The sequence below is a fragment of the Aythya fuligula genome, chromosome Z, assembly GCF_009819795.1.
Source record: "Aythya fuligula isolate bAytFul2 chromosome Z, bAytFul2.pri, whole genome shotgun sequence".
NCBI lineage: Eukaryota > Metazoa > Chordata > Aves > Anseriformes > Anatidae > Aythya > Aythya fuligula.
This window is the reverse complement of record NC_045593.1, coordinates 40682884-40710342: the sequence shown is the minus strand read 5'-3', so window position 1 is coordinate 40710342 and position 27459 is coordinate 40682884. Positions and strand designations below refer to the sequence as shown.

Here is a 27459-nt window from a genome sequence, read left to right as displayed (position 1 = left end):
ATGTCGCTGCCGGTGGTGCTGCCGGGCTCCTGCTGCCCGCTGCCGGGGCTCTCCGCAGCCCCTCCCGCGGCGGCCGCGGCTCCGCTGCCCTCCGCCGCCGCCCCCCCCTCCGCGCTGCCGCCGCTCCGCTCCCGCTGCTGCCGGCCCGGCCCCGCCGCCCGCCGCCCCCCGGCCCCGCTGCAGGTCCCGGCTCCGGCTCCGGCTCCGGCTCCGGCGGCAGCCCCGGTGCCGGCCGCAGGCTCCGTGCTGCTGCCCGCCCGGCCGCTGCTGTCGCTGGGGCTGCTGCAGCTCGTCCTGGGCTGCTGCATGGTGGCGCTGAGCTTCGGGGCGCTGTCGCTCAGCGGCGCCCCGCAGGTGAAGAACGCCTGCCCCTTCTGGGCCGGCTCCTCGGTAAGTGCCGGGCTTGCTCAGGGCGCTGAAACACTGCCAGGCAGGTGCGTGGGAAAACCTAGCCCGGCAGCGAGCTGCAGGGCGGGAGGCAGCTGGGCGCTGGGGCCGAGGATGCGCCTGCTGCTGCCAGGTCGGATGCCACGTCCCGGTTGCAATGGACCTGTTAAACGCAGCTCAGGAAGACTCTGAGGAAGGCTTTCTTTTCCTGCACCGTGAAGCTTTCACAGACGTAGCGAAGCCAGCCTTGCTGCCCTTAAGCCAAAGCCCCCTGTCACAGCAGTGCTGATGCGCCCAGCTTTAAAACCGTGTGACCGTGTTGCGCTCTGGGGATCCAAGAAGTTCTCGGTTATGAAACCGCGCGGCTATGCATGTGGTTTTGCAGCACCGGCGGTGATAACAGGCAGGTGTTTGGGCTAAGTCATACACGAGTGCTGTGCTAGGTCAGATCAGTCACAGCAAGTTAACGAGGTAGCCAGAGGTTGGCTGGAGAGGTCAGAAGTGGAGCAGAGCAGCACAAGGGAGGTGGCAGGAAGGGGCAGTGGTGGACACCTGATGAGCTGATGGAAGACAGGGACAGCATAGACAGATTTTAGTTATGTTTAGCCACATTTCAGGAAAACACGTCCTCAGCTGAAAGCTGTATTTTGGCAGTTGATGAGGTGGGAGTTGCTGCTGTAACTTTTGGCCACCATGGATGTTTTCTGGGTGGAAAACACAAGAAAACAGTAGGTGAAAGTGTCAGTTCTGATTGTGTTATTTCAGAGGATGCCCGTAGGAGTGAAGAACATCATCAGCACAGGCTCCGAGTCTCTGCTTTCAAGTGCATCTTCACATCATCCCAGCATTGTTCTAGCACTCCAAAGGACCTTTTGTCAGAGCAGCGATGAATACATAAATGGCATTTTCTGATCAGTTGTTGACTTCTTGGTAATACTGCTTTTTTAATGTTATAGGTGATCTTGTCTGGAATCATAGGCTTAACAACATGGAAGAGGCCAATGATACTTCTGGTAAGTACGGATTAAAACTTGTTGTAAGCGCATTATCAGAAGAGACTTGGGATTTAATAGTCATTAGTTTAAAAAAATACACTTTTAAATAAAATAATTAATAAAAATAGACTATACTATTGAGTCTCTTTTTCAGATTGTAGAGCCATAATTATTGAGGGAGAAGTCAAAGCCTGCAAAAGGCTGTTACCTCTAGGAGTCTCTGCTAAGGGCAGGAGCAGACCATGTCTGGAGGATGTGCTCGTGTTGTTTACAGAGCACTTTTTGTGTTTGTGTAGGTATAAGAAAATACTAGTTTAGTATAAATAATTCAGCTCTCTGAGGCAGTGCTGCTAGAGCTGAAATAAGGCAATTGGTTTGAAAGCTTTGCTCATTTGTCCTTTGCTAGTGTCTGATAGCAGGTCTGAGCTCTAACCTAAGCATTGGTGCCTTGCAGTATCCAGCGTTACTGTTTCAAATACAGATGACATTACAGTGTTCTGAGAGAAGTAGATCAATGTGCAGGGTGTGCAAGCTGTTTCTGTTTGTAAGTGAAATCTAAAGCTCTGTAGCTCTCAATATCTCAAAGACGGGATTTGAAGGTGTTTTTCTTCTTTTTTTTTTTTTTTTTAACCATATGGTCACTTCTCAAGACTGTTTCCAGGACAAAACAATTGTTTTGTTTTTATGCAACGCTTCTTTGGGATGTGTGAGGTATCCACATTGTCATCGGCAGGAGGTACCAAGGATCAGAGAACTGAACTGTGGAAGTACTATGGTGTCTTAGTGATGCGTTATTTAGCACAACTGGAGCAAAACAAGTCTTTATATTGGTCCTGTGGATACAAGGAGGAGCCTGGTCTCTGGGGCGCCCAGTCTGGAAGGACCATCCTTTTATGAAAATAAATGTAAGCGCCATCCTTCTCAAAATGCCTGAGGCTTGCAGGGTGTCGCCTCTTTCTATATTACACGTGTTCTCTGCTGTTTCTTGTTGTTGTAGTTTACTTTTGTCTGTTGTTGACTCCCAGATTCTTCCAGGCCTTCTGAGTATAAATTTTGTAGGCCCTTCTTGTCTTTCTGAAATACAAAGGCAGCAAACTCTCATCCTTTCATTTGTTTTCCAATGATTTTAGGAGGGTCGAGCAGGCAAGAACAGGTTGCCCAGGGATGTTGTGCAGTGGATGGGGAGTTTCTGAGATGAGACTGAATAAAGCCTTGGGCAACCTGCTCCGATTTCATAGCTGACCCTGTGCTGAGCAGGAGGATATGCGAGAGACTTCCTGAGGTCCCTTCAGTTGCAGTTGTTCTATGGCTATATGACACCGTGAACCTATTTTTTCTCCTTAATTTTATGTATATTTTGTAGAAGATTTTTGAAAGCCAAATAATAAAATGCAAAAAAAGGAAATCAGCACTAAGCAGTTCATGGGGCTTCAGTAAAAATAAAAATTGACAAGAAGAAACTAACTTTCAAAGGGAGTCTTGCATTGAATGAACTAGCCTATCAAGTAAAGAATGTTAGTTTCTATGAGCAAACTCATTTTGGGCTAGATTTCTAATATACCCATCCTCTAGTAACATGAACATTTTCTCTTGGGAGTTTTGAGTTGCTGTGTAAGTTGTAAGGGCAGGTTTCCCAAAGACCTAACTAATGACAGTCAATGTACAGAATGGCTTAGAGTTAGGACGTTCATAAATAAGACCAGAAAATGCATTCAGAGCTAAAACAGATTTTGTTTCCAGCTGTGACTGCCCTCTCCTTTTTGCTCCTTATGCAAGCCTCTTGCACTTACTCCTTGCAAATACACTTGTCATGGGTTCCTCTCACCAGGCTTGGACTGGGTCCCTGATCTCTTTGCCTGTTCAGAAATAGCGCAGAGCCATGTCCCTGGCGCGAAGGCAGCAGTGATCACACGTCTGTCCTCCTGACAGGCCTTAACTCAGGCAGGTGCCAGGTGTAGAAATTCCTTTATGCGGCAAGTAAGCAATGCAGAAAGGATTGATTTCACACGAAGGTGGTTTTATAAGATTGCAGCAGAACCTGGATATTGGGCATGTTGGGTACCTGTGCTAGACCCATGCCTGAAATCTGAGGAGTGAGGATTATTCTGGGCATGTGGTATGAATTACCATGTTTTGCAGTGCTGCAATTTATGTTAGTGTTTAGATGTGTTCATGGAGAGACTTTGGACTGTGCTCAACAGTTACAGCATAAAGTTTGTGGGACTAGCAATGGTCATTATCCTTTTTTCATCTCTGGTTATGTCTTAATCTACAAAATGCTCTTATATTCGTAAGGACAGGCCTCTTTCTTCTTATGCAGAGCTGTTGTCAGTTGCTCAGCTAGCTTGAGTAATTACATGTAACTACGCGTTCCAAGTACCCTCTAGAATCCTTCATATGCATCCAAATCCCCCCAAATCATTTTGTTTCTAGCCCAAGTTGAGTAATTACATATAGATTTTAATTTGTCTTTGTGTGCACTGGGAGCCTTGGATGAGGCTGCAGTTGAGCTCGCTCCATCGTTTATCCCTCCCTCGTTTCCGGAGCTGGCACTGAAGCTGAATACCGGGTGGATGCCGCAGAATGTCTTTAAGGAGGTGTCGCTCCTTCAGGATGAGCTTGCAGTAGGAACACGGTGTTTCTTGAGACTTCTCGTGTTACCTTACTTTTATTGTCAGTTTGCAGTTTTTAAGGGATTTCATAATGGAATTCACACTTTTCTTCACCCCCCTTTAAAGCACACCAAACCTTTCTAGAAGGAGCCCGTTTGCTATTCTGATAAGGGATTTCAGAGCCTGAAAACCTGTGGGAGTGCATCCATTTGCCTGCATCTCCTTTGCTGTCTGGTTCCTCCGACGAAAAGGCAGTGCCTTTGCTTGCAAAGATTTCCCTTCTGTCTCCCCGCAAAGGCTTGGCGGGGGTGCTGGGAGAGGAGGTGGCAGAGGGGGTGGCTGTGTATCGGTCACTGCTGTGCTTGGAAAAGGGAAGGGAAAGCTGCCAGCTGCAGGCGATGGTGGGCCTCCAGTCAGTCCAGAGAGGGGTGGCTGTAGCACAGCAACGGAAGGTGGTGAGTGAGTAACAGGTTGCAGAGTCAGGGTGCTGTGAGGCAAAATTGCGCTGCAATCGGCTCCTTCGAAGGACGTTCCTGCAGGGCCAGCATGGCTTTCAGTGGCAGAGCAGCTGAGAAGCCCTGGCTCTGAAATCTTACCTTGCTTGTGGCTGTCTGAGGCTTTTCTCTCCTGGCTATCAGTTGTCAAGCCACTTCTGAAGTCAGCTTATTGCACTTGTGCTCTGGAGCTGATTTTTCCTCCTAAGGAGAAGCTTCCTCCTGTGTGTGCCTGTCTGAATGTGTTTATGGGGAAAGGGTTTTTTTTTTGTCTTCCTGAAGTTGTCTGGATATTGGCCGTCAATGGTTCAGGGCTGCAGGCAGAGAACTGCCTGCAGAGAAGCTGGTTTCTTCCCGTCCACTCTGAAAATCCTTCCTTCATCACGCCTGTAAATCTTACTTTAAACTGAAAGAACCTAGCTTTTTTCAAAAAGCACGCTGATTCCTCATTGCTTGTTTGTTTGCATACGCATTAAGAGCAGCTCACATCTGATGGGCCATGCTTGCTGTGTTAGCCTTGGTCCCACAGGCAGCAGCTCCTCAAGCCCTGCTCCAGCACGGGTCTGTCCCACGGGGTCCATCCATCCCCCAGGAGCAAACTGCTCCAGCACGGGTCCCCCACAAGCAGCAGCTCCCTGCAGACCCCTGCTCCTGCGGGGGCTCTCCATGGGCTGCGGCCTCCTCCAGGCCACATCCACCTGCTCCACCGGGGGCTCCTCCACCCATGGGGGGGCTGCAGCGTGGAGATCTGCTCCATGTGGGACCCATGGGCTGCAGGGGGACAGCCTGCTCCACCAGGGGCCTCTCCCTGCACAGCCTGCACAGGAACTGCTGCTGCCTGCCTGGAGCACCTCCTGCCCTCCTGCTGCACTCACCTTGGGGGCTGCAGGGATGGTGCTCACCCCTCACTCCCAGCTGCTGTTGTCCAGCATTTTTTTCCCTTTCTTCAATCTGCTCTCACGGAGGCACAAACAACATCAGCTACTGGCTCACTCTGGACAGCGGCAGATCCCTTTGGAGCTGGCTGATGCTGGCTGGCTGACATGAGGCAGCTGCTGGATTCTTCTCACAGAGGCCACCCCTACAACTCCCTGCCACCAAAACCTTGCCATGTAAACCCAGTACACCAACTCACCTGGATTTGACGCTGTACCCAGGTAACTGTAATGCCGACTTTGAATTAAGCACATCTCTGTCAGCTGCTTCATACTGAATTTCTGCTGCTGGAGCAGTTTGGCTGCGGTCGCCCATGGGAGACAGGGGGCACTGCAGGGAGCATGGCACGGAGCAGTCAGAAGCAGGCTGCTCGTGGGGCAGAGAGCTCTGGTGGTGGCTGGCTGTGCTGTGGAGCCCTGCCTCTGCCATCCAGACATTAACATGGTGGCAGATGGGGCGAGCATATCTGGCTTTCAGTGGCTTCAAGTGCTTTATGGTTCCTTGGTCAGACAGCAGGCAAGCTCTTATTTTTGTCAGTGTTACAGATGTGGTCAGCTTTTTGGTGAAAGACAGTGGGGTTTTGACTTGGAAAGTAAAGGTTGTGTGCTCTGTGTGATTCTGTATTCTTTTACGGCCCTAACTGTGGTAATCATAGGGGTTTGGAATTTGTTTGAAACATTCAGAAGTATTAATATTTATGTTTTTGAGGCAAAAATGGATGGGTCTTTACCGCAAAACATAAAAGCTTATGGAACTCAAGTATATATTTAAAACCTTGAAATATTGTGAAGAATAAATTTCTAGTAAACCTTTTATTTAATTGAAATTTTTCATTAGAATTAGAATGTTTCCCAACCAATTTTGAAAAACAAGATTTTTAAGACTAACTACTGCCCTTTTGATATCTGCACACTGACTGAATTGCATAGATTTAACTAAGATTTAATGTCTATGCCAGAATATGTATTATTTACTTCCTCATGAGCTGTCATTCTTAAATTTAAGCTCGGCTAGCAACAATAGAAAGGACTGTGAATGGGAGCTGCAGGTTGTGACCCTAACAATACAACAGTCTGTCTCTAGCCATGGGCTTTGTAATAGGCAAAGTCATTTGGTTTCAGCGAGAATTACTGTAGTGGTGCCTGGTTCTCTGCGTTTGAGAAGTAAAATAGCTCAGTGTTAATGTCTTGACCCACGTGTGGGTCTTCGCCATTAATTCAAGAAATGGCATTCATATAAAGGTTTTAAAGTCAGTCTACACCAATAAAAAGAAATACGCTGCTACTTGTGAGACTCTATAAAAAGCCTTATGTGTGGCATAAGTTAGGTTTCTTCTCACTTTGTTATCATTTATTTTGATGCTGACAAGGCCTTTTACTAAGTCATATGGAAAGTTTTAATGCTGCATTAAAAGTATGAGGCACTTTTTTTGTTAAATGAGGTAGTTTGTCTTCTACTTCTGTGTTGTTTTTCTATTCACGGGTATATTGCAGGTCTCCACATGGTACAATAAATAAACTGATAGAAAATTAGTAAGGTCACATAATTAATGCTTAGTTATTGCTATTGCTGCTGTGTGTATGGAAAATCAATACGCTGGCTTATCTTTTCCTAGAAGGATGCTTATAAGGGTTATACGTAGGACGTAAACAGGTATAGGAGGTAATGGGTGCAGAGCAAATGTTTTTCTTTCACTCGCTTTTTAAGTGCCTGCTTATGTGTGAGCCATGTGAGTGCAGGTTAAAGCAGTTCCTCCTGGCGTTAGGAACTGGCTTCAGCAGTGGCAGCAGCAGGACAGCACGCAATCTGCCTGTACGGAATGAGTTACAAGGTCAGGGCCTTACCGTGTAAGTTTGTCCTGCTGCTGCTGGAGCTCCCAGTGACGCTATGAGAAAACTCCACTGACTTCAGCAGAGTTAGGTTGGTTGGCTGACACCATTTAGACCGGGTCATCAAAGGGCATGATGATTTTTTTAGGTGGAGAAGATCACGCGTGCAAGAGATTAGCAAATTCTGTCTCTGACATTAGAATACACTTTGCTTTCCTATAGTTTAATTCATACAAATGTTCATCAAGACTTTCTGCAGCTGTTCACAGTCCATGTCTATCTAATGCTCGAAAGATGAAGGGCAGTGGGCCAAACTAAGCTCATAATTTGAGTTGTGTCTATTTTTATCACTGCAGTTAAGACTAGTTACCTCTATTTTGACTTTTAAAATAGCCTGCCTGCCTTTGGCCACTCGTTCTAAGGGAAACAGTATTTTTTTTTCTCCTTGTTCACATGTGGAGGGGTTCTTCTCTTACTGCGATAAAGTGGGACGCCTGCTTTTATGTGTAGGTGAGTAGTGATGGAGAAGGTGTTTAAATTTGCATCTGGAGGAGAATATATCTTAAAGAGCAAGCTGATGAGGTACAGGTTAAATGAACGGACGGCGAGGTGGGTTGAAACCTAGATGAGTGACTGGATCCAAAGGGTGGTGATCAGTGGCACAAAGGCTGGCCAGGGGCCAGTCAGCAGCATGGCACACGAGGGGTGGATACTGGGGACAAAGCTATTTAATAACTTAATTAATGATCTAGACAACGGGACAGAGTGCACTCTCACCAAGTTCACAGATAATACAAAATGGGGAGGAATGGCTGATGCACCAAGTGTTGGTGCGTCCCAAACAGTGACCTGGAGAGGTGGGGAAATGGGTGGAGAGGAATGTCATGAACTTTATCAGGAGGAAATGTGGAGTCCTGCCCCTGCAGAGACCCCAGGCACCAGTACAGACTAGGGAATGAACTGCTGGAAAGCCCTTCTGCAGAAAGTCTCCAGGGGTCCTGGCAGACTTACCAGCAGGTCCGAGTGAAGTGATCTTTCCCCTCTGGTGAGACCCATCTGGAGTGCTGAGTCCAGTTCTGGGCTCCCCAGTACAAGAGGGACATGGAGCCTCTCCAGACCCAGCTGGACGTGGTCCTGTGCAGCCATCTACGTAAATGTATTACCAACTATGGTTCAGATCCTGATGATGTCTTAGGTTGTATGTGGAAGAATTACTTTTGTCTTCTGCATCTTTAATGGGAAGTTCTGTATATTAAATTTTGCTGTCAGAAGTAGGCTATACATATAACAAAAAACAGATGGTGTTTTTAGTTTTGAAACCGACTAATTTCTGATTTACAGTGCTTGGTGTGGAACATAGATGAAAAGCATTCTTTGCATGAGATACCCTTAAAACTACTCTGACAGACTTGGGTAACTGGGACCATCTAGACAAAAGTGTAAGAAAAGGTATTGATTCACTTGAGTGCTGAGAAAAGAGTTAATTTAAAAATAGAGATTAAAATCTGTGGTTTAAATGTCTGTACATAAAGACAAATGACACTCAAAGTGCTTCCTATCATTAAAAACCTCTTATCTGTGGTTTTACGGTATTTATAAAGTAGATGTTCCCCTTAAAAAATTGCTGTTCCCCTTAATATTGATTGTTCTCAGTATGTCTAGAACACAATAGTCCCAATTCACTTCAGAGAAGTACTAAAAGCTGCTTTATTTGTTGTTTTTTAGAGGTTAAAACTTACCTTATGTGGTAACGTTACAATTCTGCAAAACCTACAGAGATGACATGTTGTTATTTAAGGAATGAGCATGAACATTAAAGCTCCTCAGCTCTTAGCCATTCTGAGAGCAGCCCTGCAGAGAAGGACCTGGGGGTTCTGGTGGATGAAAAGCTCGACATGAGCCAGCAGTGTGTGCCTGCAGCCCAGAGGCCAACTGCGCCCTGGGGTGCATCAGCAGAGGGGTGGGCAGCAGGTGGAGGGAGAGGATTGTGCCCCTCTGCTCTGCCCTTGGGAGGCCCCACCTGGAGTGCTGCATCCAGGGCTGGGCCCCCAGAACAAGAAGGATGTGGGGCTGTTAGAGTGGGTCCAGAGGAGGGCCATGAAAGTGATCAGAGGGCTGGAGCACCTCTCCTGTGAAGAACAGCTCAGAGAGCTGGGGATGCTCAGCCTGGAAAAGAGAAGACTCTATCTAGGGTACCTTATTGCAGATTTTCAGTACTTAAAGGGAGCATATGAAAAAGATGGAGAGCAACTTTTTGTCCGGACAGGTAATGAGAGGACAAGGGGGAATGGTTTAAAACTAAAAGGGGAAAATTTAGATTAGATGCTAGGAGAAAATTTGTCACTCAGAGGATGGCAAGGCCCCAGCACAGGTTGCCCAGAGAAGCTGTGGTTGCCCCATCCGTGGAGGGGGACTGGGTTGGATGGGACTTTGAGCAACCTGGTCTAGTGGGTGGCATCCCTGCCCATGGCAGGGGTTGGAACTGGATGATCTCTGAGGTCCCTTCCAACCCAAGCCTTTCTATGATACAATTCTATGACACAATACGATTCTACTATATCATGAATTTCAGAAGTTTTGCAAACTTTTTAAGATGCTTTGCACTTTCCTACATGCTTTGCCCTAGTTCATTGGGGTGCTGGTTATGTGGCAGTTGGACAATTTTGAGGACCTTTGGAAAACTGTCTGGGTAGAAAAGTGCTTCCTAGGAAGGTCAGTCAGCCTTTTTACCATCGATTGGATCAGAAATAGGACTTGTTTGAGAGCTCCAGAAAATCTTCAGCTACCTGTGCTTTTCAGTAGTTGCATGTATTTTATTACTGCACACTTAGTGCAGGTTAAGCTGAGAGAGAGAGAGACAGTAAATGTGCTCAAAGTAATAATCTGCTTTAAGATTGATCTGGTTCAAGATTAGATGCCCAGGGGCACTTCAGTGAAGTCCTGGGGAGTTTTGGAAATTGCCTGGAAGGGGAGAGTCTTGAGTTTGGGAATGGGATTTGCATTGCCATAGGTTTCTTGTATTGGATTTGTGATCCTGTTCCATCAGCTGTTAACTTTACTTTGCTGTTTCAGGTTAACCTATTTGTTCTGCTGTCCGTCATCTGTGTGCTGCTGAACCTGGCTGGATTTATACTAGGATGTCAAGGTGCTCAGTTTGTGTCCAGTGTTCCTAGGTGTGATCTGGTGAGCAGACATAGTAATTTACACGTATTTCTTCGTAGCATGCTGCATCAGCTGTCAAGTTGGGCTCACAAAATGTGCTAATGTTGAGGTGCAAGTAATGCATGTTGGGTGGTTAAAATACAGCTACAGTGTGCTGGGATTAAAAAAACAAAAAAAACAAACTGCTTGCTCTTTCAAGCCTAGATTCAATTCAAATTGTGAACACACTCAATAAAATCCACAACAGTATTTTTTTAATCTGTGTTTATAAACATTTGTGGTTTTTTTGGGGGGGGGAGTTGGAGTCTTCATAAGCTGATAATCTCCCTAAGGTAAAGACCCCAAAAGGGAATGTTTTCAGAATTTTAAGAAAGCATAATTGGCCCAGAAATGGTTTTGTTTGACTTCATTGATAGCTGGGCTCTGTTCAGCATCTGAAGACAGCTGATTCTGTGCAAGGTAATCCCAAATGCATCTTTAGAAAATTCCTCTTGCCAGCTTTATTCACTGATTTTAATATAATGGTCACTTAAGAATTAGCAGAAAGGATTTTTATAGTCATCTGACAAAGATAAACCATTGGTAAAAGCATGACTGGGTACTGATGGGCTAACTGAAAAAGCCCAGTCAGTATAATTTGTGGGTGAGAGTTCGTACAGTTTTTGCTATACCTGTTCAGAACAATATATGTTTGTTTGTTACTTTGTTAATAAAGTAGATAAACCATTCTGAACACATTCTGAACACATCCTCAGAACACTTCCACTGCAGGAAAAAGCTATCTGCACAGGAAAGAATAGATTGCAAAGGATTTTTGTCAAAGGGGTGTCATAAGAAGCAGAAGAATTTTTGAATGAGAAACAGTGGAATAATATAAGTTGAAAGATACAGGATCACTTAGTAATAAAGCTGATCATGTGTAAAGGCTTGAGGAACTCTTAAAGGTTAATGGGAAGATTTTTGACTATTTATTTTCATTCAGTTGCTGCTTCACAAAAAACTATTGTTGGTTCCTTAACATGCCAGTCAGCCCAGTGCAGTGAGAGACCAAGATTACAAGCACTTAATATCAACGTACTGAAGCAGCATGGAGAGCTGTTAGTGTTCTTCAAGACAAGGGGGTTAAACATCTCAGGAATTTCAGAGCATTCTGTGGCTGGAAGCATAGGGTACAGTGAAAAGATGTTCTGAAAATCATGAATTACTCCGTGAAGTGACTTGTGTAAGTGGGAAACCTTTGACGCAATGTCTCTAGAGAATTTGACAGCTAATAAAACAATTATCTCAAGGCACACAGATGTTGAATTTCTATTTGAAAACCAAGATAACAACATTACTCTGAAAGTTACAAACAGCAGTGCTGTACAGATATAACTATTACTGGTTTGGCTGGGTTGAAATTACAGTTGTTGATACTGTTCTGTCCCACAGAGATGCAGAATATATATACCCATGAATCAAAGGATGTGGCTTATGTATTGGTCAAGGGCTTCCAGGCTGCTAGGTATTGTAGGAGCTTGGATACTAAAATTGTTCAGTAATCACTGCAGCTTTGATTAGATTTAAGTTGTATTTAAATGTCTTGAGCTTATTAGTAATGCTCTTTTAAATAAGAGGTAGGTGTAATACAGCTCTATGATGGGTGAATTGTTGACATACTGAGCTGTACAAATGTCACTTTAGAAGCCTGTATCCAGTCTGCATTGTCTGAGATACAGTTTAACACAGGCTCTGTATTATGCAGCTGAAAATGCTGTGTAAAACAGGTAATAAACTTAAAAGTGTGGTTTTTGTTTTTAAAGGTGGATATGGGTGAAAACAAGATTTGTTTCTGTTGTGAAGAATTTCATCCCACCAAATGCACAGAAAAAGAGAATGCGCTGAAGCTCTACCCAGTGAAGTCATGCAGTGCTGTTCACCTCCTTCTTAAGGTACCCTGCACTTGCTGCTTAAAATAACTGCTTTGATAATGTCCGTACTTGGGTAAAAACACAATATTGAAGTGATGTTTTTACTATGAAAAACTCTGTTACCTTCTGGTCTTCTACACAGAAGATTTGCTCATCTTTGAGTCTTGACCAGTGCATTGCTGATCTGGCATGTGTTTTTCATCCTTTCTGTGGTTTATACAACCACAGCTACAGTTCAGTTCAGACAGGACTGCATGGATAAGGATGATGTAAATTTAAGCTTATAATTAGGGGCCTCTGTTTGTCATCTCTCTTGGTATACCCAGCCCTTCTTAGCTCCCAAAGAAGCTAAAATAGAACTTGAAGACAGCATCATCTCCAAATAAAAAAGTGCTTTCACTATCTCAGATTCAGGTTTTTCACAGAAAAGCTAAGAGGAAGGTTAAAATTCTTGGAAGAATAGATGGCCTATAAATCACATCTGAGCAGTATTAAACCCTCCTGTGTCTCTCTGTCAAAGACACACAATAGGGCAAAACAAGCTTTTGCAAATTCTTTCAGTCTTGGAGATTACCTGTTCCCAAGACTGCATCACATACATTTTTAAGAAGTAACTGTCATTGTCATCTTTGTGTTTTCTGTGTTTGTTTTTGGTTTATTTTTTTGACATTTACAAATACGTTGATTTAATCTTTTAATTTCCATAATCTTCATGTTCTTCAGAAAGTTCTCTTTGCTCTTTGTGCCCTGAATGCTCTCACCACCACAGTTTGCTTGGTAGCAGCTGCTCTGCGTTACTTACAGATATTTGCAACAAGAAGATCCTGCATAGTACGTGAGTGCAAGGCACTGCCTAATATAAACAGTGGTACTAATAGTATTATTAGATTACATGGTTCAGTAACGGTAGATTGCAGTTGGAAGCTTTGTTAACGGACATTGCATTTGATTAGGACGAATCTCAGATTTCTGCAGAAGAAATTGAAGAACAAGGTCACATTTCAGATCCTGAAGATTTCGTCCCCCCTGTGCCACCTCCTTCGTATTTTGCCACGTTTTATTCGTATACTCCACGGATGAGTCGCAGGTAAAGCCCCAGACTCTCTTCCTTTCTGGTAGTGTCTTTGGATACCTATGTAATCTTCATTTACATAAGACCGTTTTCTTTGTTTTTGTGTTTGGTGGCTTTTTTTTTTTTTTTAAAGTTAAAAAACTGATGAGTTAGGAGGCAGTGTAAATACAGTGGGATGGAGGGGTATAATTTTGTAGTTTTCACTTCAGATTCTGTAGTTTCTGAGTAAGAGAAATGCTGCAATTTGACATGACTGAAAACTTTTATGATGATGTCAGGAGCACACCATTGACTGAAAGCCAGGCACAGCTTGTACAAGAGAGACTCCTGACCCAGAGACCCCCATTGCCAGAAAAATTCAAGTCCTTCTTCTTTGGCAAACGGGGCTGATCAAAGGGTGTATTTTTATCGTGCCCTTAAGCCATGTAATCACTGCCCTTGTCTCCGTACCTGGGAAGACCCTGCACAGTGCGAGCAGCCAGGCAGGATCTGTCCCTGTTTGTGTTGCTGGGCTTTTCTTCATCTGTAGCCATGTGATGGAGTTGGAGTGGGAGCAAGGAGGGAGGGTTGAGTTAACATATCAGAGTACAAATGGGATAGTCACAAGTCATTGTAATTGCTCTCTTTTTTTCCCTTCTTTTTTTTGAGCAGGGAGATTCAGTACTACAAAGATAAGGGAAGAAGGATTTGGAGGATAATGAAATAATAGCTGTATTAATCTTCTTGTGAGTGACAGAAAGGGTGCAGAAAAATTTTCTGTTGCAGAAGGCTGCCTTCTTTGATCTAATTAGTCTTATGGAACATTAAAATGTAAATCTGGTGTGGGGGGGATTATTTTTATCTGGGTTTGTTACCCATGGTTTTCCAAATAGTTACATACTCTTCACAGTAAGTAGCAGGTTAGCTTTGTTCATTAGTTTATGATGCTGGTGGGGCTGCATTACTCTGCTGTGAACAGTCAGTGCCTGTAGGTAAAAATGCCATGATGCCCAAGCAGTCTGAGTGGTGGAACTCTTGTTTAAAACTCCTGCTTTTTGCTGTGTGCGGGACTGTGTTGTTTATTTCCATGTTTCGTCAGGAACACTGTGTGTGACCCCGTGGTCCTTGCTGAGGTAATTACAGTTCCTGTTGTGGGGCTGCAAAAGTAAAATGGTACAGGAATAGATTCGGAATGAGAAAGCCATCTAAAACTCCAGCCTTTACTAAAAAACATTGCTATGCAAGTCTCGGTTCCAGCATCTAACACACTCATTAGGAAAACAGAGCGGTGTGAAAACAGAGGGCGGCGCGCGCAGTGATCTCTTTGGCAGATGAGGTATTTATTGAAATGTGCTTGTCACAGTTCCCCTGCTTTGCAGCGGGGCTGTCGCTCTTTGTCTGGCATGTCAGCCTAGATGGCTATCTCCTTCCCGGCAGCAGTGTTTCTCTTTGTCTATTTTCAGCACAGACAGGGCTGCTGGGCAGCGTCCGAGGCTTCTGCAGCCTCGTGTAGGGTGGCGGCCTCGGCGTGTTGCTGCGCTGAAATGTGCTGATCACAACATCTCAGCGAAGGCGATGTCTTTCCAAAGGCTGCCTGCTCATTTAAAGGTGCTGAGGGCAGAAGTGAACGCAGCAGGCAGGCTTCGTTTCCCTTCCTGGCAGAGAGGGAAACTGCCTCACCCCGGGCTGAGGTGCGGCGGGGCCTGTTCTCCCCTGGCCTCCGCGCCCCATGCCCTTCATCTGCCTCTTGAGCTGAGCGCCTCCTCTGAGGAGGTCCAGAAACCTGCCTCAGCCTGGTTGCAAGTATTTATGATTTGGGAATTAGAGGCGTTTACCAAAATGCAGGTCAGTTTGCTCAGGTTACTCCCAGTTTGACACGTGTCTCAGCGTGGCCCCATGTGCCACTTGTTCCTTAGCAGCTCAGCACACCCCTGCCAATGAGCCACGTTGTAAGCCTGCAGCCCACAGCCCTGAGGGTGGGAGAGGGTGAGGATGAGCCCATCCCCGTCAGTGTCCTGGCTGGCAGCCGCCTGCCCTGAGCTCGCTGTGGCTGCACAGAGAAAGCCTTTGTTACTGTTCCCTACCTCCCTGTGTTGTCATTTAAGAAAGCTGCTCGCTGTTTGCTGCTCATTTGCGCCTAGACCCTTACGATCTCTGTAAAACCACATGGATTATGTAATCTGTAATTGCTTGCTACCCATGCAGTAACAGCCTTCTGATATCCTGAGTCTCCGTTACGATGACTGGAAAAGATAGATCGTGGCAGGGCTCAACTTTGGAGAGAGAGTACCTGCCTAGAGAAGAGGTTAGAGGAACACTACCCGCTGTTGTCCACTGCAATTTGCAGGACTAATGCATGAATTTCTCCCCTTATATAAAAAGAGAGAGTGGACATTAAGAGATAAAGAACAGATTGACAAAGTTGCACGTTCTTTCACTAAAGTTTTATATGCTTTATGCCTTAGCACTTAAGGGAACAGTTTTCTAGTTGCATAGTCTCTAATAAGATGTAATGTGATATAGTTCTTGTATGCAGCATTAATTTTCAGTGTGACTGAGCTGCGTAGACCAGATCAAGCATGTTCAAAAATGAAGTCAAACTAAGGTTCAAGAGGTGTGTGATTCTGGGGTATGCAGTGGCTGTAAGCTCAGTGCATATGTGGAATGCTTTAAAAAATGTGAAGAATTAATGTTAGTTAAACATCAATTTCCATTGTACTTTAAAATTATTTTGGAGTTTATAGGGACAGATGATATAGGCTGAAATGTTTTCTCTGTTTTTTTTTTTTTTAAATTAAAAAAGTAACGACTAATTGCCAAAAATCCTTTTTTTACTTTTATTTTTAAATAAAATTAATTTTAATTTTATTTTTTTTTTAAATGTATTCCTTTCCTGTCTTAGCAACCTTTTGTAGACAGTTCCGTTCCCTCTGCACTTTCAGGTCATGGCATGGAAAAAAGAGATCCTTCTCACAGCCATCTTCAGTACCTCTAGAAAGTGTCCAGAGAAATCCTAAGCTCTGCAGGGAGGGTCTTGCTCCTCTGCAGCGTACCTCTGTAGACAGCCCCCATCCAGCTCCAGTAGCTAGTAGCCTGAAATGGATCTGGAGAGCAAAACTTGTGGACTTGTGGTTGTGTGAGGTACCTGCTCACTGCCAAATCAGTAGCTTAAAATGTAGGGAAAAGCAGAGAAAAACTTAGCTGACCTGAGTCAAAGAGAGGAAGGTTGCATAGGGGAGCTTCCCTGGGCAGCTCATCACCACCCTTCCCCAGTGTTAAATGAGGTAAGGTAAAAACTCGTTGCCAAAAGCAACATTTTCCTAAAAGAGTTTCTTCAGACACTGCTCTGATTTCTTCCCTTTCTGCTGCCTGATAGGAAGATAATGCAGGAAAACATCTTCAGCATTTCAGCTGTATTTGAGGCTTCTTTATAGTAAATTGAGAAGCCAGGTTATCTGTATGATATGTGTGCGTCCGACACAGACTGGCTGTAATGTCCGTAGCCGAGCATCATCACAGCCTCTAGTCTCTTTCTGTGCAGCCGTATCTAACTAAACATGAAACGTGAGATCAGGAGTATCTTGAATTTCAGTTATAATTAGGAATTCAATAGTTCATAAAAATCAGAGCTGGGTTATCGTGTTTTCAATGCCTAACCATCTTTGAGTCTCTTCAAGGTAAACCTGAGCCTCTGTGCAGCTGCAGTGGGTTCCTGGGTGCACCTCCTCAGGAGCAATGTCGCCTGTGCTCTGGGGAGACCTGGCAGCTCGTGTCGAGTTCCTGAGCCATGGCTGAGATCCCCAAATGGGAGCTGGCGCAGGGAGGCCAGCGGAGCTGTGTCTGGTGGTGTCCTCCTGCCAGTGGGACACCGTGCTGAAGCGCTACGTGGTGCTGTGTGTTGCAGGATGCTCGGCTCTGATGTGATTCCGCTGCCGCACATTTACGGAGCGAGGATTAAAGGAGTGGAAGTGTTCTGCCCCCTGGATCCACCTCCTCCATACGAAGCTGTGGTGAGCCAGATCAGCTCCGAGCAGGTATGATCCGTAGTGGTCTCAGAGTGAAGTATGTCTGTCTGCTGTAGGGGTAAGATCTGCAACTCACCTTTAGAGCGTGAAAACTTTTTCCCAGTTGGGTGCCATGGGAGAAAATTACTTGAGTATGGGAGAAGGAGCAGAACACACAGTGGAGGAGCACACTGGTTGTCCTAGAGGGCTGTTGTGCTGCCTCTATGCTTTGCTTCCCTTCTCTGCCTGTAGTCTTCCCATGTTGTACAACATTGTGACTTTTACCATGTGCACTGATCCCTTGTCACTGCTGTTTTCAGAAGACAAATGCTTCCCTCCCAAAAAAGGAGGATAAAATAGTCTGAAGAGGATGTTGAAAATTAATTTTAGAAATATACCACTCTTGGTTTTGCAGTGGAATTAAAGCCCTGTAGCATAGTCACCGTGTAGTCAACTGCTCGCTTTCTAAGACGGATGTTGCAGCTCTTGGAAAGCATTGGAAAAAAATGATGATGGTTTCTGATTTTCAACTTCTCTGTTTTATTCCAGGAAGCTGCACTGCAAATAGGTGTGGTGGAAGTTGTTGCTGATTCAGTGGAAACAAGTGGCAGGCAGGCCTCTCAAGGTAAAAAGAACATTTTAGAATTTGCTGTACAGCAGTTCTTCCCAATCCAAATGGCTTAATATCGCAGCAGCATTAGTATTTCTTCGGAAGCCACCCACCATATTTCAAGCCAAAGATGCAGAATTACAATTGTCTTGGGCAGCAGGAACAGAGATTAACCTTTAAAATACAAAAAAAAAAAAAAAAAAAAAGTTGTCCCTTCTCAGCAATCTGCAAGTTAAGTTGCTGACTCTGCATCCATACATTGTAAGAAATGATCTCCAGCTCCAGTGTCTCCATGTGCTTTGTACAGACAATGGTGCCTGTTTGACAATTTGTTGCTGATGAAAAGAGTAAAATGAACAAAATAACATGTTGAGCTAAATGTGGGACCTCTCCATTATTGAGCTTGCACTGGAAGAATTGCTAATGAGTTTCTGCATACTGGCACAGGACGTGGCTACACTACAAGTAGAGGTTACATCAGACCTTTTTCAGCATTGTTTAAGAAAACCATGGAAATTTTTCCAGTTTGTCTTCAGCCTAGCTTTTCCAATTTCTGTGCTGTACAATTGCAGTTAAAGTATTTTTGGCTCTCCCAGGTAAGCAGCAGGCAGCTTTTCCAGTACAGCCCTGGTGAAAATCTGTTCTGCTTTGCATTTTAGCTTGCTATTGCTACACAAATCATCTGTTGTTCAACAGATGGTTGTGTGCTTATCCACACAGTGATTACAACAAAAGAATATGGAGAGTAAAGACACCTACAAAAACACACACACACAAAAAAAAAACAAAAACAACCAACGTTGCAAATTTCTTATATGACTCTGACTCCCGCTGACTTTATAAAAAAGCTGTGGAAAAACCTTGGTTTGTGAAGTTAAACAGTTGAAATTATCCCTACCAAGTGATGACAGGAGAAAAAATAGTTTGTTGGTTGGTTTGTTTTTTCCCCGCAGAACTGTACTTTAATCAAATAACAATTCTTTCAAACTTGGCTTACACTCTAGCAGTCTGCCTGAAACTGCTGAAAACCAAGACCTGCATGCTTCTGGTATCTCATCAGTTGTGATGGCCAGAAAGAAATTCAGAAGAGTGGCAGCACACAGCTTAGTTCTTAAGGCCTCCTGGTAGATGAAACTGCTGTTGCATTCTCTGAGCACTTTGAATGCAAACTGGTGTCAGATGCGAGACTGCATGGTGGCTGCTTGAAGTTCTGAGAACAGAAAACAGGAAAAGAAAACTATAGAGAGGCAGCAGAGTCAGGAAAGTTTCCAAAGAAACAAACAAACAAAAACACCCAAAAACCCAAAACGCATGATAAGGCATTGTTTGAGGCATTGTTTGTATTTAAAAACTTCCTCTCAAGCAAGCAGACTGGAGCACATGTGGTAAATTGTACTCTCCTCCCCATCTTTTTAGTGTGTTTATCTGTCCTGCTTTTATTAATTAGCCTGCAAAGTGACTTTTACCTCTCAGCTTGGCTATTACATTCATATGCAAGAAGAAAGAAAATTAACATTGCTTCATACAGATGCCAAGGCTTTCCAGGGACAGCGAATTGAAGAAAATAGACTGAGCACTATCTCTCCACTTATTTATATTTGTGGAGGTGTATTTGGTCTGGCTGGAGTGAAGTTCATTTTCTTCATAGTATCTTGAATGGCGCATCACTTGTCCTACTTCATTTCGCTTTCTATTTTTTTTTTTTTATTAAGCTGTCTTCATCTCAACCCACGAGTTCTCTCACTTTTGCCACTCCGATTCCCAGCCCCTGTCCTGCTGCGGGGCTGTGACCGGGAGGCTGTGTGGGACTCGGCTGCCTGCTGGGGTGAGGCACCAGAGCAGGGGGGTTACACATGGGGCAGGGTGACTCCACCAGCTGTCTCAGCTGATGCCACGTAACAGCCTATAAATAAGTGCTGAGCTTGTGGTTCCTGCTGGGGGTCTGTTGTGCCAGGGCGTTTGTGTTCAGCGCCACGATTCCCTTGGCTTCATCAGGACTGGAGGACAAGGCGTAGCTCCCGGTGGAAGTGAAGGCTGCCTGCTGCCCACCTGAATCCCAGCTGCTGGCTGCAGGAGGACCTGGGACGTTCTTTGTCCCAGCTGAAATGGTTTTACTGGCTTCAGAAGCCTTCTTGTCCAGCAAAATGGTACTTTCCCTGCCAAATGCAGTATGAAGACAACCTCCTGGTGCCTGGGGATGCTTGACAGCTGCCCTGTGTCATCACGTATTGGGTTGGTGCATTTCCAGTACGCACCAGCTTTACGCCACTCACACCTTAACCTCTGAGGCACTTTAACACCTGTAACATTATTAAGAATTATCATAAGGTCATGAAATCAGGCTATTCTTCTGATTAATATTTTTTTTTAAATCCTTTACCAGAATACCAGCACCACTGTACCTGAAGGACTGACTGGTAGTACAGCCCCGCTAGGGTTAGTGTTTTTATTGGTGATGGATTTAGTCCTGCCTGGTCCTTGGTCTGCCATGCTCTGTTGCTATTTCCTGACGTTTCAGGCTGGTGTCTGCTTTATATAGGCTGTGCCACGGTTTCTTCTCTTCAGGAGATTCTAGGCTGTATTCGTGTGGGAGATAAGGTGTTATCTTTAACAAGTACACATCATCCAAGGCTTAATTTTCTTGACGGCTTCAGCCACTGGCAGTTTTCTGGTAGGGTAATTGCATGAACATTTTCCATGTTCTGAATAAGACACTATCTGCATTCATTTTGGTTTTGCCTTTGTGTGAGCAAGAATATTGTTTCCTTGTAAGATGCCAGGTGCCATCAGATGGGGGCACAGGACCAGGTTAGTTGCAAAACGTGTGTCTTCATCCAGTCCTATGCACTTTGCAGGAGTGACACCACATAACCCCACCTTCAGGAAAGGGAGGAGTATTGATTGACTGAAAAGTTGATACAGATAACAAGAATTCAGGGGAGTCTTTATTTTAACAAAGAACCTTATGAAACAAGGTCTTTAATTCCTATATAGGGACTGGTGACTGATTTATGAGCTACATAATTGTAAACAGTGACTGACTTCTGTGGCCAAATGCTGCTGTATCTTGGTACAGCTTCTTGTATGCAGGAGTATTTCAAGCTCTGAGAGGTTTAGTTTTCTCTCTGAGAAGCCACCTTATTCTCTGAACAGGTAGTTCAAGGTGAGGTTTCTGTTAGGCAAAGCTGTATTTGCTGCTGCTCCCGTTGTGTAAGGGTGAACAGGTTTCTGTAAAAATTTAAGCAGGCTTTAGATGAGTATTTCTGATGAGTGTGGGCATACACGCACATACAAGCACCACGTCAGATTTTGTGTCCAGTCATTACTCAAAAAAAAAAAAAAAAAAAAAGGAAATAACCTGAAATAGTGATGCTTGCAGATCTGCTTTATTCTAACGACTTTTCCTTTGCTATTCCTGATTCTGCAGGTGATGAAATTCCTAAGTCTTCCAGCAGAGTGAGCCTTTCACCTTCAGCTTCGAGCCCCGTGCCTGCAGAAGGAGCGTACAAGAGAGCCTTCAACCCCTTGCAGAGGCGCTCCAAGAGTGACCCTGTGCTGCACTGCCTGTTGCCCCAAGGTGACTTAATTTTCTCTGTCTGTGCTTAGGTAATGAACCCTCAAGGGAATGTTTGGGCCCAGGGCAGGGGGTTGGAACAAGATGATCTGCAAGGTGCCTCCAACCCAAACCATGCTGTGATTCTGCTGGTCAGAGAGGGTCAGCACCCTGAACCCGCTGCCTGCAGATGTCAGCTACTGTCTCCCAGCAGAGTGCCTAGCAAGAGAGCACAGCAAGGTCTGTGCTCTGTCACATCCCCTCTGTGTAACGCCCTAGTCTTGCTGTCTCTGTAGGCTTTCACCTAAAAGAACAGGGTCTGCAGCAGCAGGCATTGCTACTTCAGGGAGGAGGGAGAATGGTGGAAGAGGAGGAGATAACACCCAGGATTGCTCAGTGTACTTGCACAGTAGCATCTAAAAGCTTGCAGAGGCAATGTCATGGTGCAATTAACAGCAAAATTAGCTTGAGTATTCGGTATTAGCTTCTAAATGTACTCTCCTCCCTCCCTCTTTTCTCCTTCCTCGTAGCACAATAAATAAATAAACCCACAGCAGAGAGCTGATGCAGTCTGTTGCAGATACTGTGGTGTCAGTGATCCAATGCAGTTGTTGTGGGAAAACTGCGAGTGTAGCTGCACAGCCCTTCATTCTGTTGACAGTCTCAAAAATCCACTAGTCAATAGTCTTGTGGTTTTTATTACAGGCTGTTGGAACCCTGTAATAGCTGCTGATACACATTGTCCCTCACAGAACAGAGGTGGGGAGGGGGCCTGTTAGCCGTAACCGTTTGTTTTGAACACAGTTTTGTGGAATGTGTTTGTGTCTCCACTGCATCATCTGTTTTCTCTTTCCCTTCTATCAACTTCCACTGCAGCACCCCAGAGAATCTGCTGCTGCAGCAATAGCTGAATGACACAGAGCCCGTTCAGAGCTGGGAAAGCAGAGCAGAGCGTTTCTGGGGTGGAGGCAATCCATCAGCCAGGGGTGTCTGGGCCCTTCAGGTTAGGCCTGCTCAGCACCGGGCCTGACAGCAAAATAACTGCTGCCAAAGGGGAAGTCAGCTGCTGTAGCGGCGGAAGCTGCTCCACGTTAGTTAGTGCTCATCTTGCTGGAAAGCCTTGGATCTCCTCCTGGTATTGTTGTACTTGGCGTAACGCCATCATTAAAGAGCTGCTTCAACAACCCATGGGTGTCCTCTTTTCAGGAGGGACAAAAATTAGTGATTGTTACTTAGACCAAAGGCGGTGGATTTTTATTTGGGCTAAAGGCAGTGGAACTGATGCCCTGCTGACCTTTGCTTGGTCCTTGCAATGTCATTTTGAATGGCTTTTTGTAGTAGATTTCCAGCTTCTGGTATTACTAGCTTCCAGCTTGAGAAGTAATTATTTTCAGATATTTGGTAAACAGACCTTTTGGCTGGTGATAACTGAGAGCTCAGGAAGGATCATAAAACTCCACAAACTGTGTTCAGCCTGCTTTGTGTGTTAACATTAATACTGAATGCTCACTGCAGCTCTCACCAATCAGAGGAGAAGCAGAAGAGAAGGTAACTGATGTATAGAAAATGGCAAATAACATTGACAGAAACGTTCCTCCAGGCCCTTTGATGTGTGATACGCACTCAGCCATAGCTGTGTACTTTATTTTACAAGCATTTTCTGTAACATAGGTTCAATGCAGGGTGAACCTTGCATGCCATTCTGGCTGTGCAGTACTGTTCAGTTTTACTTGGTTAAACTGTGCACTGCATCACCACTGAATCAGTATTGAAATCTCACAAGATACTTGTTGAAAAGTACTGTGAAGCAAGTAAATTGTTTGCTCTGTTGATCTTTGTCTTCAGGCCCAGTGCTCAGCTGTGAGGCTGCGACTCAGACTGAAGTAAAACCACAAGTTGATGCTGTCACGTTGCGGAAGAGCTTGAGAACAAGAGCTTTGAGATCAAGACCCCGATCTTTGATAGACTACAAGTCTTACATAGACACTAAGATGCTTGTGTCACGGTTCCTGGAGCAGTCCTCCTGCAGCATGGCACCTGACATACACGAACTGGTGGAAAACATCAAGTCTGTTTTAAAATCAGATGAGGAGCACATGGCTGAAGCTATCACCAGTGCCACGTTCCTTGAGCAGGTATTGTTACTTACAAGCTGGTCTTGGTTTGGGAGTCTCGCTTTACATTTGCAACTCTGCTTTGTGTGTCAAAATTTTTGAATCCAATTTAGACTCTGTGGTATTTTAGCTTCATATTGGGAACGTATGAGAAGTGATGAGGCTGTGCATGTGTGATGTCTCTGGCCTTGTGGTTGACAGAGCAAGGCAGGTCAGAAGACTGAACACTGTATTTTTTAAAGCTGAAGGAGGTGGTCTTTTGTAGTAGAATCACGAATAGTAAATGGCATAGCAATGTTTTATCCTGATGGTGGCAGGTGAGAGGAAAGAGAAGAAACTGGCACGAATGGAGGTTGACAAGAAAATTTTGATGTAAACCCACTGGCAGCAACTTTTTGTGATTTGTGGCAATAATAAGACCTGAATAAATATAAGACCTAGTACTAAATGAAAAAAAAAGTAGAAAAGATATGCTTACATCAGTGGAATGAATATTCAACCATTTCAGACACTGCAGACGTCATCAAACAAATGTTTCAGCAGCTTATACAGCAGTTGGGAAAAAGAGTTGATTCAAGCACAGCATGAGTGATTTGCTGTGATAACTGGTTTTGGTTTGAATTGTCATGCAAAACACATCAAAATTTTAATTTAGGCTGTGGAAATACAGTGCAATTTTCCCACTGCAGCCTACAGGCAACAGAAGCCTCAACAGATTTGACACAAAAGAGCTGAAAAGTATTTTACTTAGGAGAATTTTATTTTTCACGCTGGCCTAGAGCTTGTTACAGCCCAGTTGCTTCAGCAGGAAGTAACACTTTGATTCCTGTTAAGCTCTATCTGATGTGCCATAGTTTGGGGTGAACCAGTTCTTGTGCAGCTTTCACCAAAAAAAAAAAGGGGTGGGGGAAGAACAATTGAGGAATGACAACACGCGCCTTTTCTCAGTGGCACTTTTCCTATCTCTCTTGTACAAATGCCAGTTTTACTTTCAGATATATTTATTTATATGTATATTTTTTGAAAACAGGCAACACTACAATTTCTTCCTAGTTGGGTAAGAAACCATCTCTGTGGAACAACAGCCTGAAAACAAACCTGATTTATGTTTTTTCTTTTCGAAGGTGATGGCACCTGCCCCGCAAGCCATGTCACTGAGGGCCCACGAGCTCCCTTTCCGGCAGCGCCCTGGGCTGCTGCACCTGGAGAGCTGCGGTGACCTGAGTACTTTCACAGCAGGTGAAGGCCAGTCGGCAGAGAGGAGGATCCAGAGAGCAGAGCACGAGCGGCCTCACAGTCTGATTGGAGTTGTCAGGGAAACTGTGCTGTGAGGCGGTTTCTCTCTGTTCCTCCGGAGAGCGTTTCTGTCAGGCATTCACGCTGCACAGGAAAACCACCTCTGACAAGCGGGTGGAAGAGGGTGTCGCCAGCCTATTTTTTATACCCCCATGCTCAGGCTCCCAATGGGAAGCTCTTTCTGCAAGCCCTCTGAGGCAGATTGCGAGCTGACCTGCGAATGGGGCTGTTCAGGTGCAACTTGTGTTCATGAAACAGCATCTTCTGCTGCACCTCTGTAGGCTGCTGCCACTTAGGACAGAGTTGTTTCTTTCCTCAACTTAGATGTGGCAGAAAGGCTCTGTGCCTTGGCTCATTGGGCTGAGGCAAGGACAGTTACCATGTGTGTGCACTTTATGTCTCAGCGAGGAACACAGGGCAGAGCCAATGCCCGTGTTTATTTGGTGTAAATTACCATAGCTCCACTGATTTTTTTTTAGCTGGCCTGTTCCAACTTACTTCCTTGTAGAGGTGCTTTTTACGTATTAGCCGACTGACATATGCTGAAAGCATTTACGCAGCCATCTCAAACCCTCTGCAGATGTGCAGGTGACTACCTAATATTGTTTTGGCAGCCTTAACCACTAGGCCACAGTGATCCCTGAGTTTACACTCTTTAGCTAATAAACGAATGTAGAAGCCAGTTGGCTCAAGCTGTTGACTGCAGATAGTTTGTCAAGCTCTGTTCTGTATCTATGCTGCTAACTGGGAATACACTAAGTGTTTCCAGAGGCTGGGATCAGGCACAAAATTTTGATTTGCAAGGCTAGTTGCAGCCTTCTGTGTCTCAGCAGGATGAATAAATACTCCTGCTGCTATTTCAATGATAATGCTTCATTTAACAATTATTAAACAGCTTTCATACTGAAAACCAAAAAGCTTTACAGTGAGTTTTAATTAAGCTTGTTCAGAAGTGGTAACTGTGCAGTTTCACTTATGAAAGATAAGTTGAGTAAAATAAAATGCTCATCTCTACTCTCGAATTGGTGTTTTATTTTTACTGTCTGGTAGAGGAAATACAATAGGGCTCTTAGGATTGCTGGATCACTGGCTTATTGGTACATTTTGCTCTCAGAAATTAAGAGCATAGCAAGTCAAAATTGAGGGATTGTGTCTTGCAGAAGAAAGAAAGCATCACAAGAATGTGCTGGCTTTTACCTCGCTTGTATTAAATACTTTGCAATTCCATTACATTTAGAACCCCAACTTATCTTGCTAAATGCATCACCTGATGTGGGAGTTCTTTCGGAGCCTCAGCATCAGCTTCCTTCCCCCAGGTAACATTCCCCTTCCAAAAGCAGGTTGTGGAGTAAGAGAGGGTTACATGCCCCATCAACACACAGAGCTGCTTCCTGCAGCTCTGAACAGCTCTTACCTGGTGTTGTGCTCTATATAACTGCCTGTCACCCTGCCGGGGGAAAAGGCTGCAGTGTCAGGATGGAACGTAAGCTTATACTTTGGAAAACTTGATCAGATTTCAGTCAATTGCTTGTTATCCTAACAAAACAAGACGAATCTGAATAATCACCTTCCTATCTGAAGATTGGAAACAAATCTACTACAAAATAATGAGTAGTTTTCCAACGTGCAAGTTAAATTTCTCCCCAGGTATTAGAAAGTAACATTGTTAGTTCCAAAAAAGTGATTTACAAAATGATCAAAATTATTCCCAATGTAGCGAGTTAAATTATATCCAGGTGCTATTCAGGAGTTACCAGTCACATACCCATACTTACCACGTTTAATGCTATTCCAGGAAGTTTAAAACATGCAAAGATGTGAAGAGCTACAAGGTCTCTAGCAGCTACCTTTAATCTCCAAGTTCCTGTGACAGTGCAGCCCTTAGCAACTGAAGAATCATTTACATTTCATAGTTTTTTTTTCTCCCTTACGGAAAAGTTTATGCAAACCTCTTTCACAGAACCAATTTCCCATGAGCAGTTTTTCATTTTTTTATTTTTACTATCAGCTTTATTAGCTCTATTACACTGAAAAAATAAACTTTTCATGCCCTTTCTCACTTGCAAATTCAGTCTCGTTTCCATTTGAGGCAGTCCCCCCTTGATGGGTAGCACACCTGCACACACAGAAGCCTTACTGCTCTTCCTCCACCTCCTTACCCAATGAAGAAGCCGCCATGGGAGCTTGGTGGTGGATGAGAAGCTGCCCTCATAGCCCCAGATTTTCTCATTCTAAACTGGGGCTGGGGGTGATGTACAAATTTCAGTGCTGCCATACTGTGTCTTTCTTCCTCCTGCTGCCAGGGTGTGTGTGTATATAAATACATAACCTCCTGAATTTCCATGGTCTTAAATGAAAAGGCCTTTCTGGAGAAAGAGCAGAATGCACATCGCATTCAGCAGGGAAATTCAAAGAAGCCATTCAAGAAGTATGAGGTGAAGTATGGGAGAAAAGATGGAGTAGGTACAGACTGTGAAAGACAAGGCAGGAAAGAAGCATCAATGCT

The 27459-nt window shown here is 44.6% G+C and overlaps 1 protein-coding gene across 1 annotated transcript; it reads left to right on the top strand.

Annotated features, from left to right (window-relative positions):
• Nucleotides 1-25967, top strand: FAM189A2 (family with sequence similarity 189 member A2). The gene is made up of 11 exons (XM_032206760.1): nucleotides 1-390; nucleotides 1344-1400; nucleotides 10326-10436; nucleotides 12218-12346; nucleotides 13049-13156; nucleotides 13279-13412; nucleotides 17281-17410; nucleotides 17930-18005; nucleotides 21418-21567; nucleotides 23389-23678; nucleotides 24782-25967. The coding sequence occupies exons 1-11, from the start codon at nucleotides 1-3 to the stop codon at nucleotides 24986-24988; spliced, it is 1782 nt and encodes a 593-aa protein (XP_032062651.1). The 3' UTR covers nucleotides 24989-25967.
• The last annotated feature ends 1492 nt before the right edge of the window (nucleotides 25968-27459 follow it).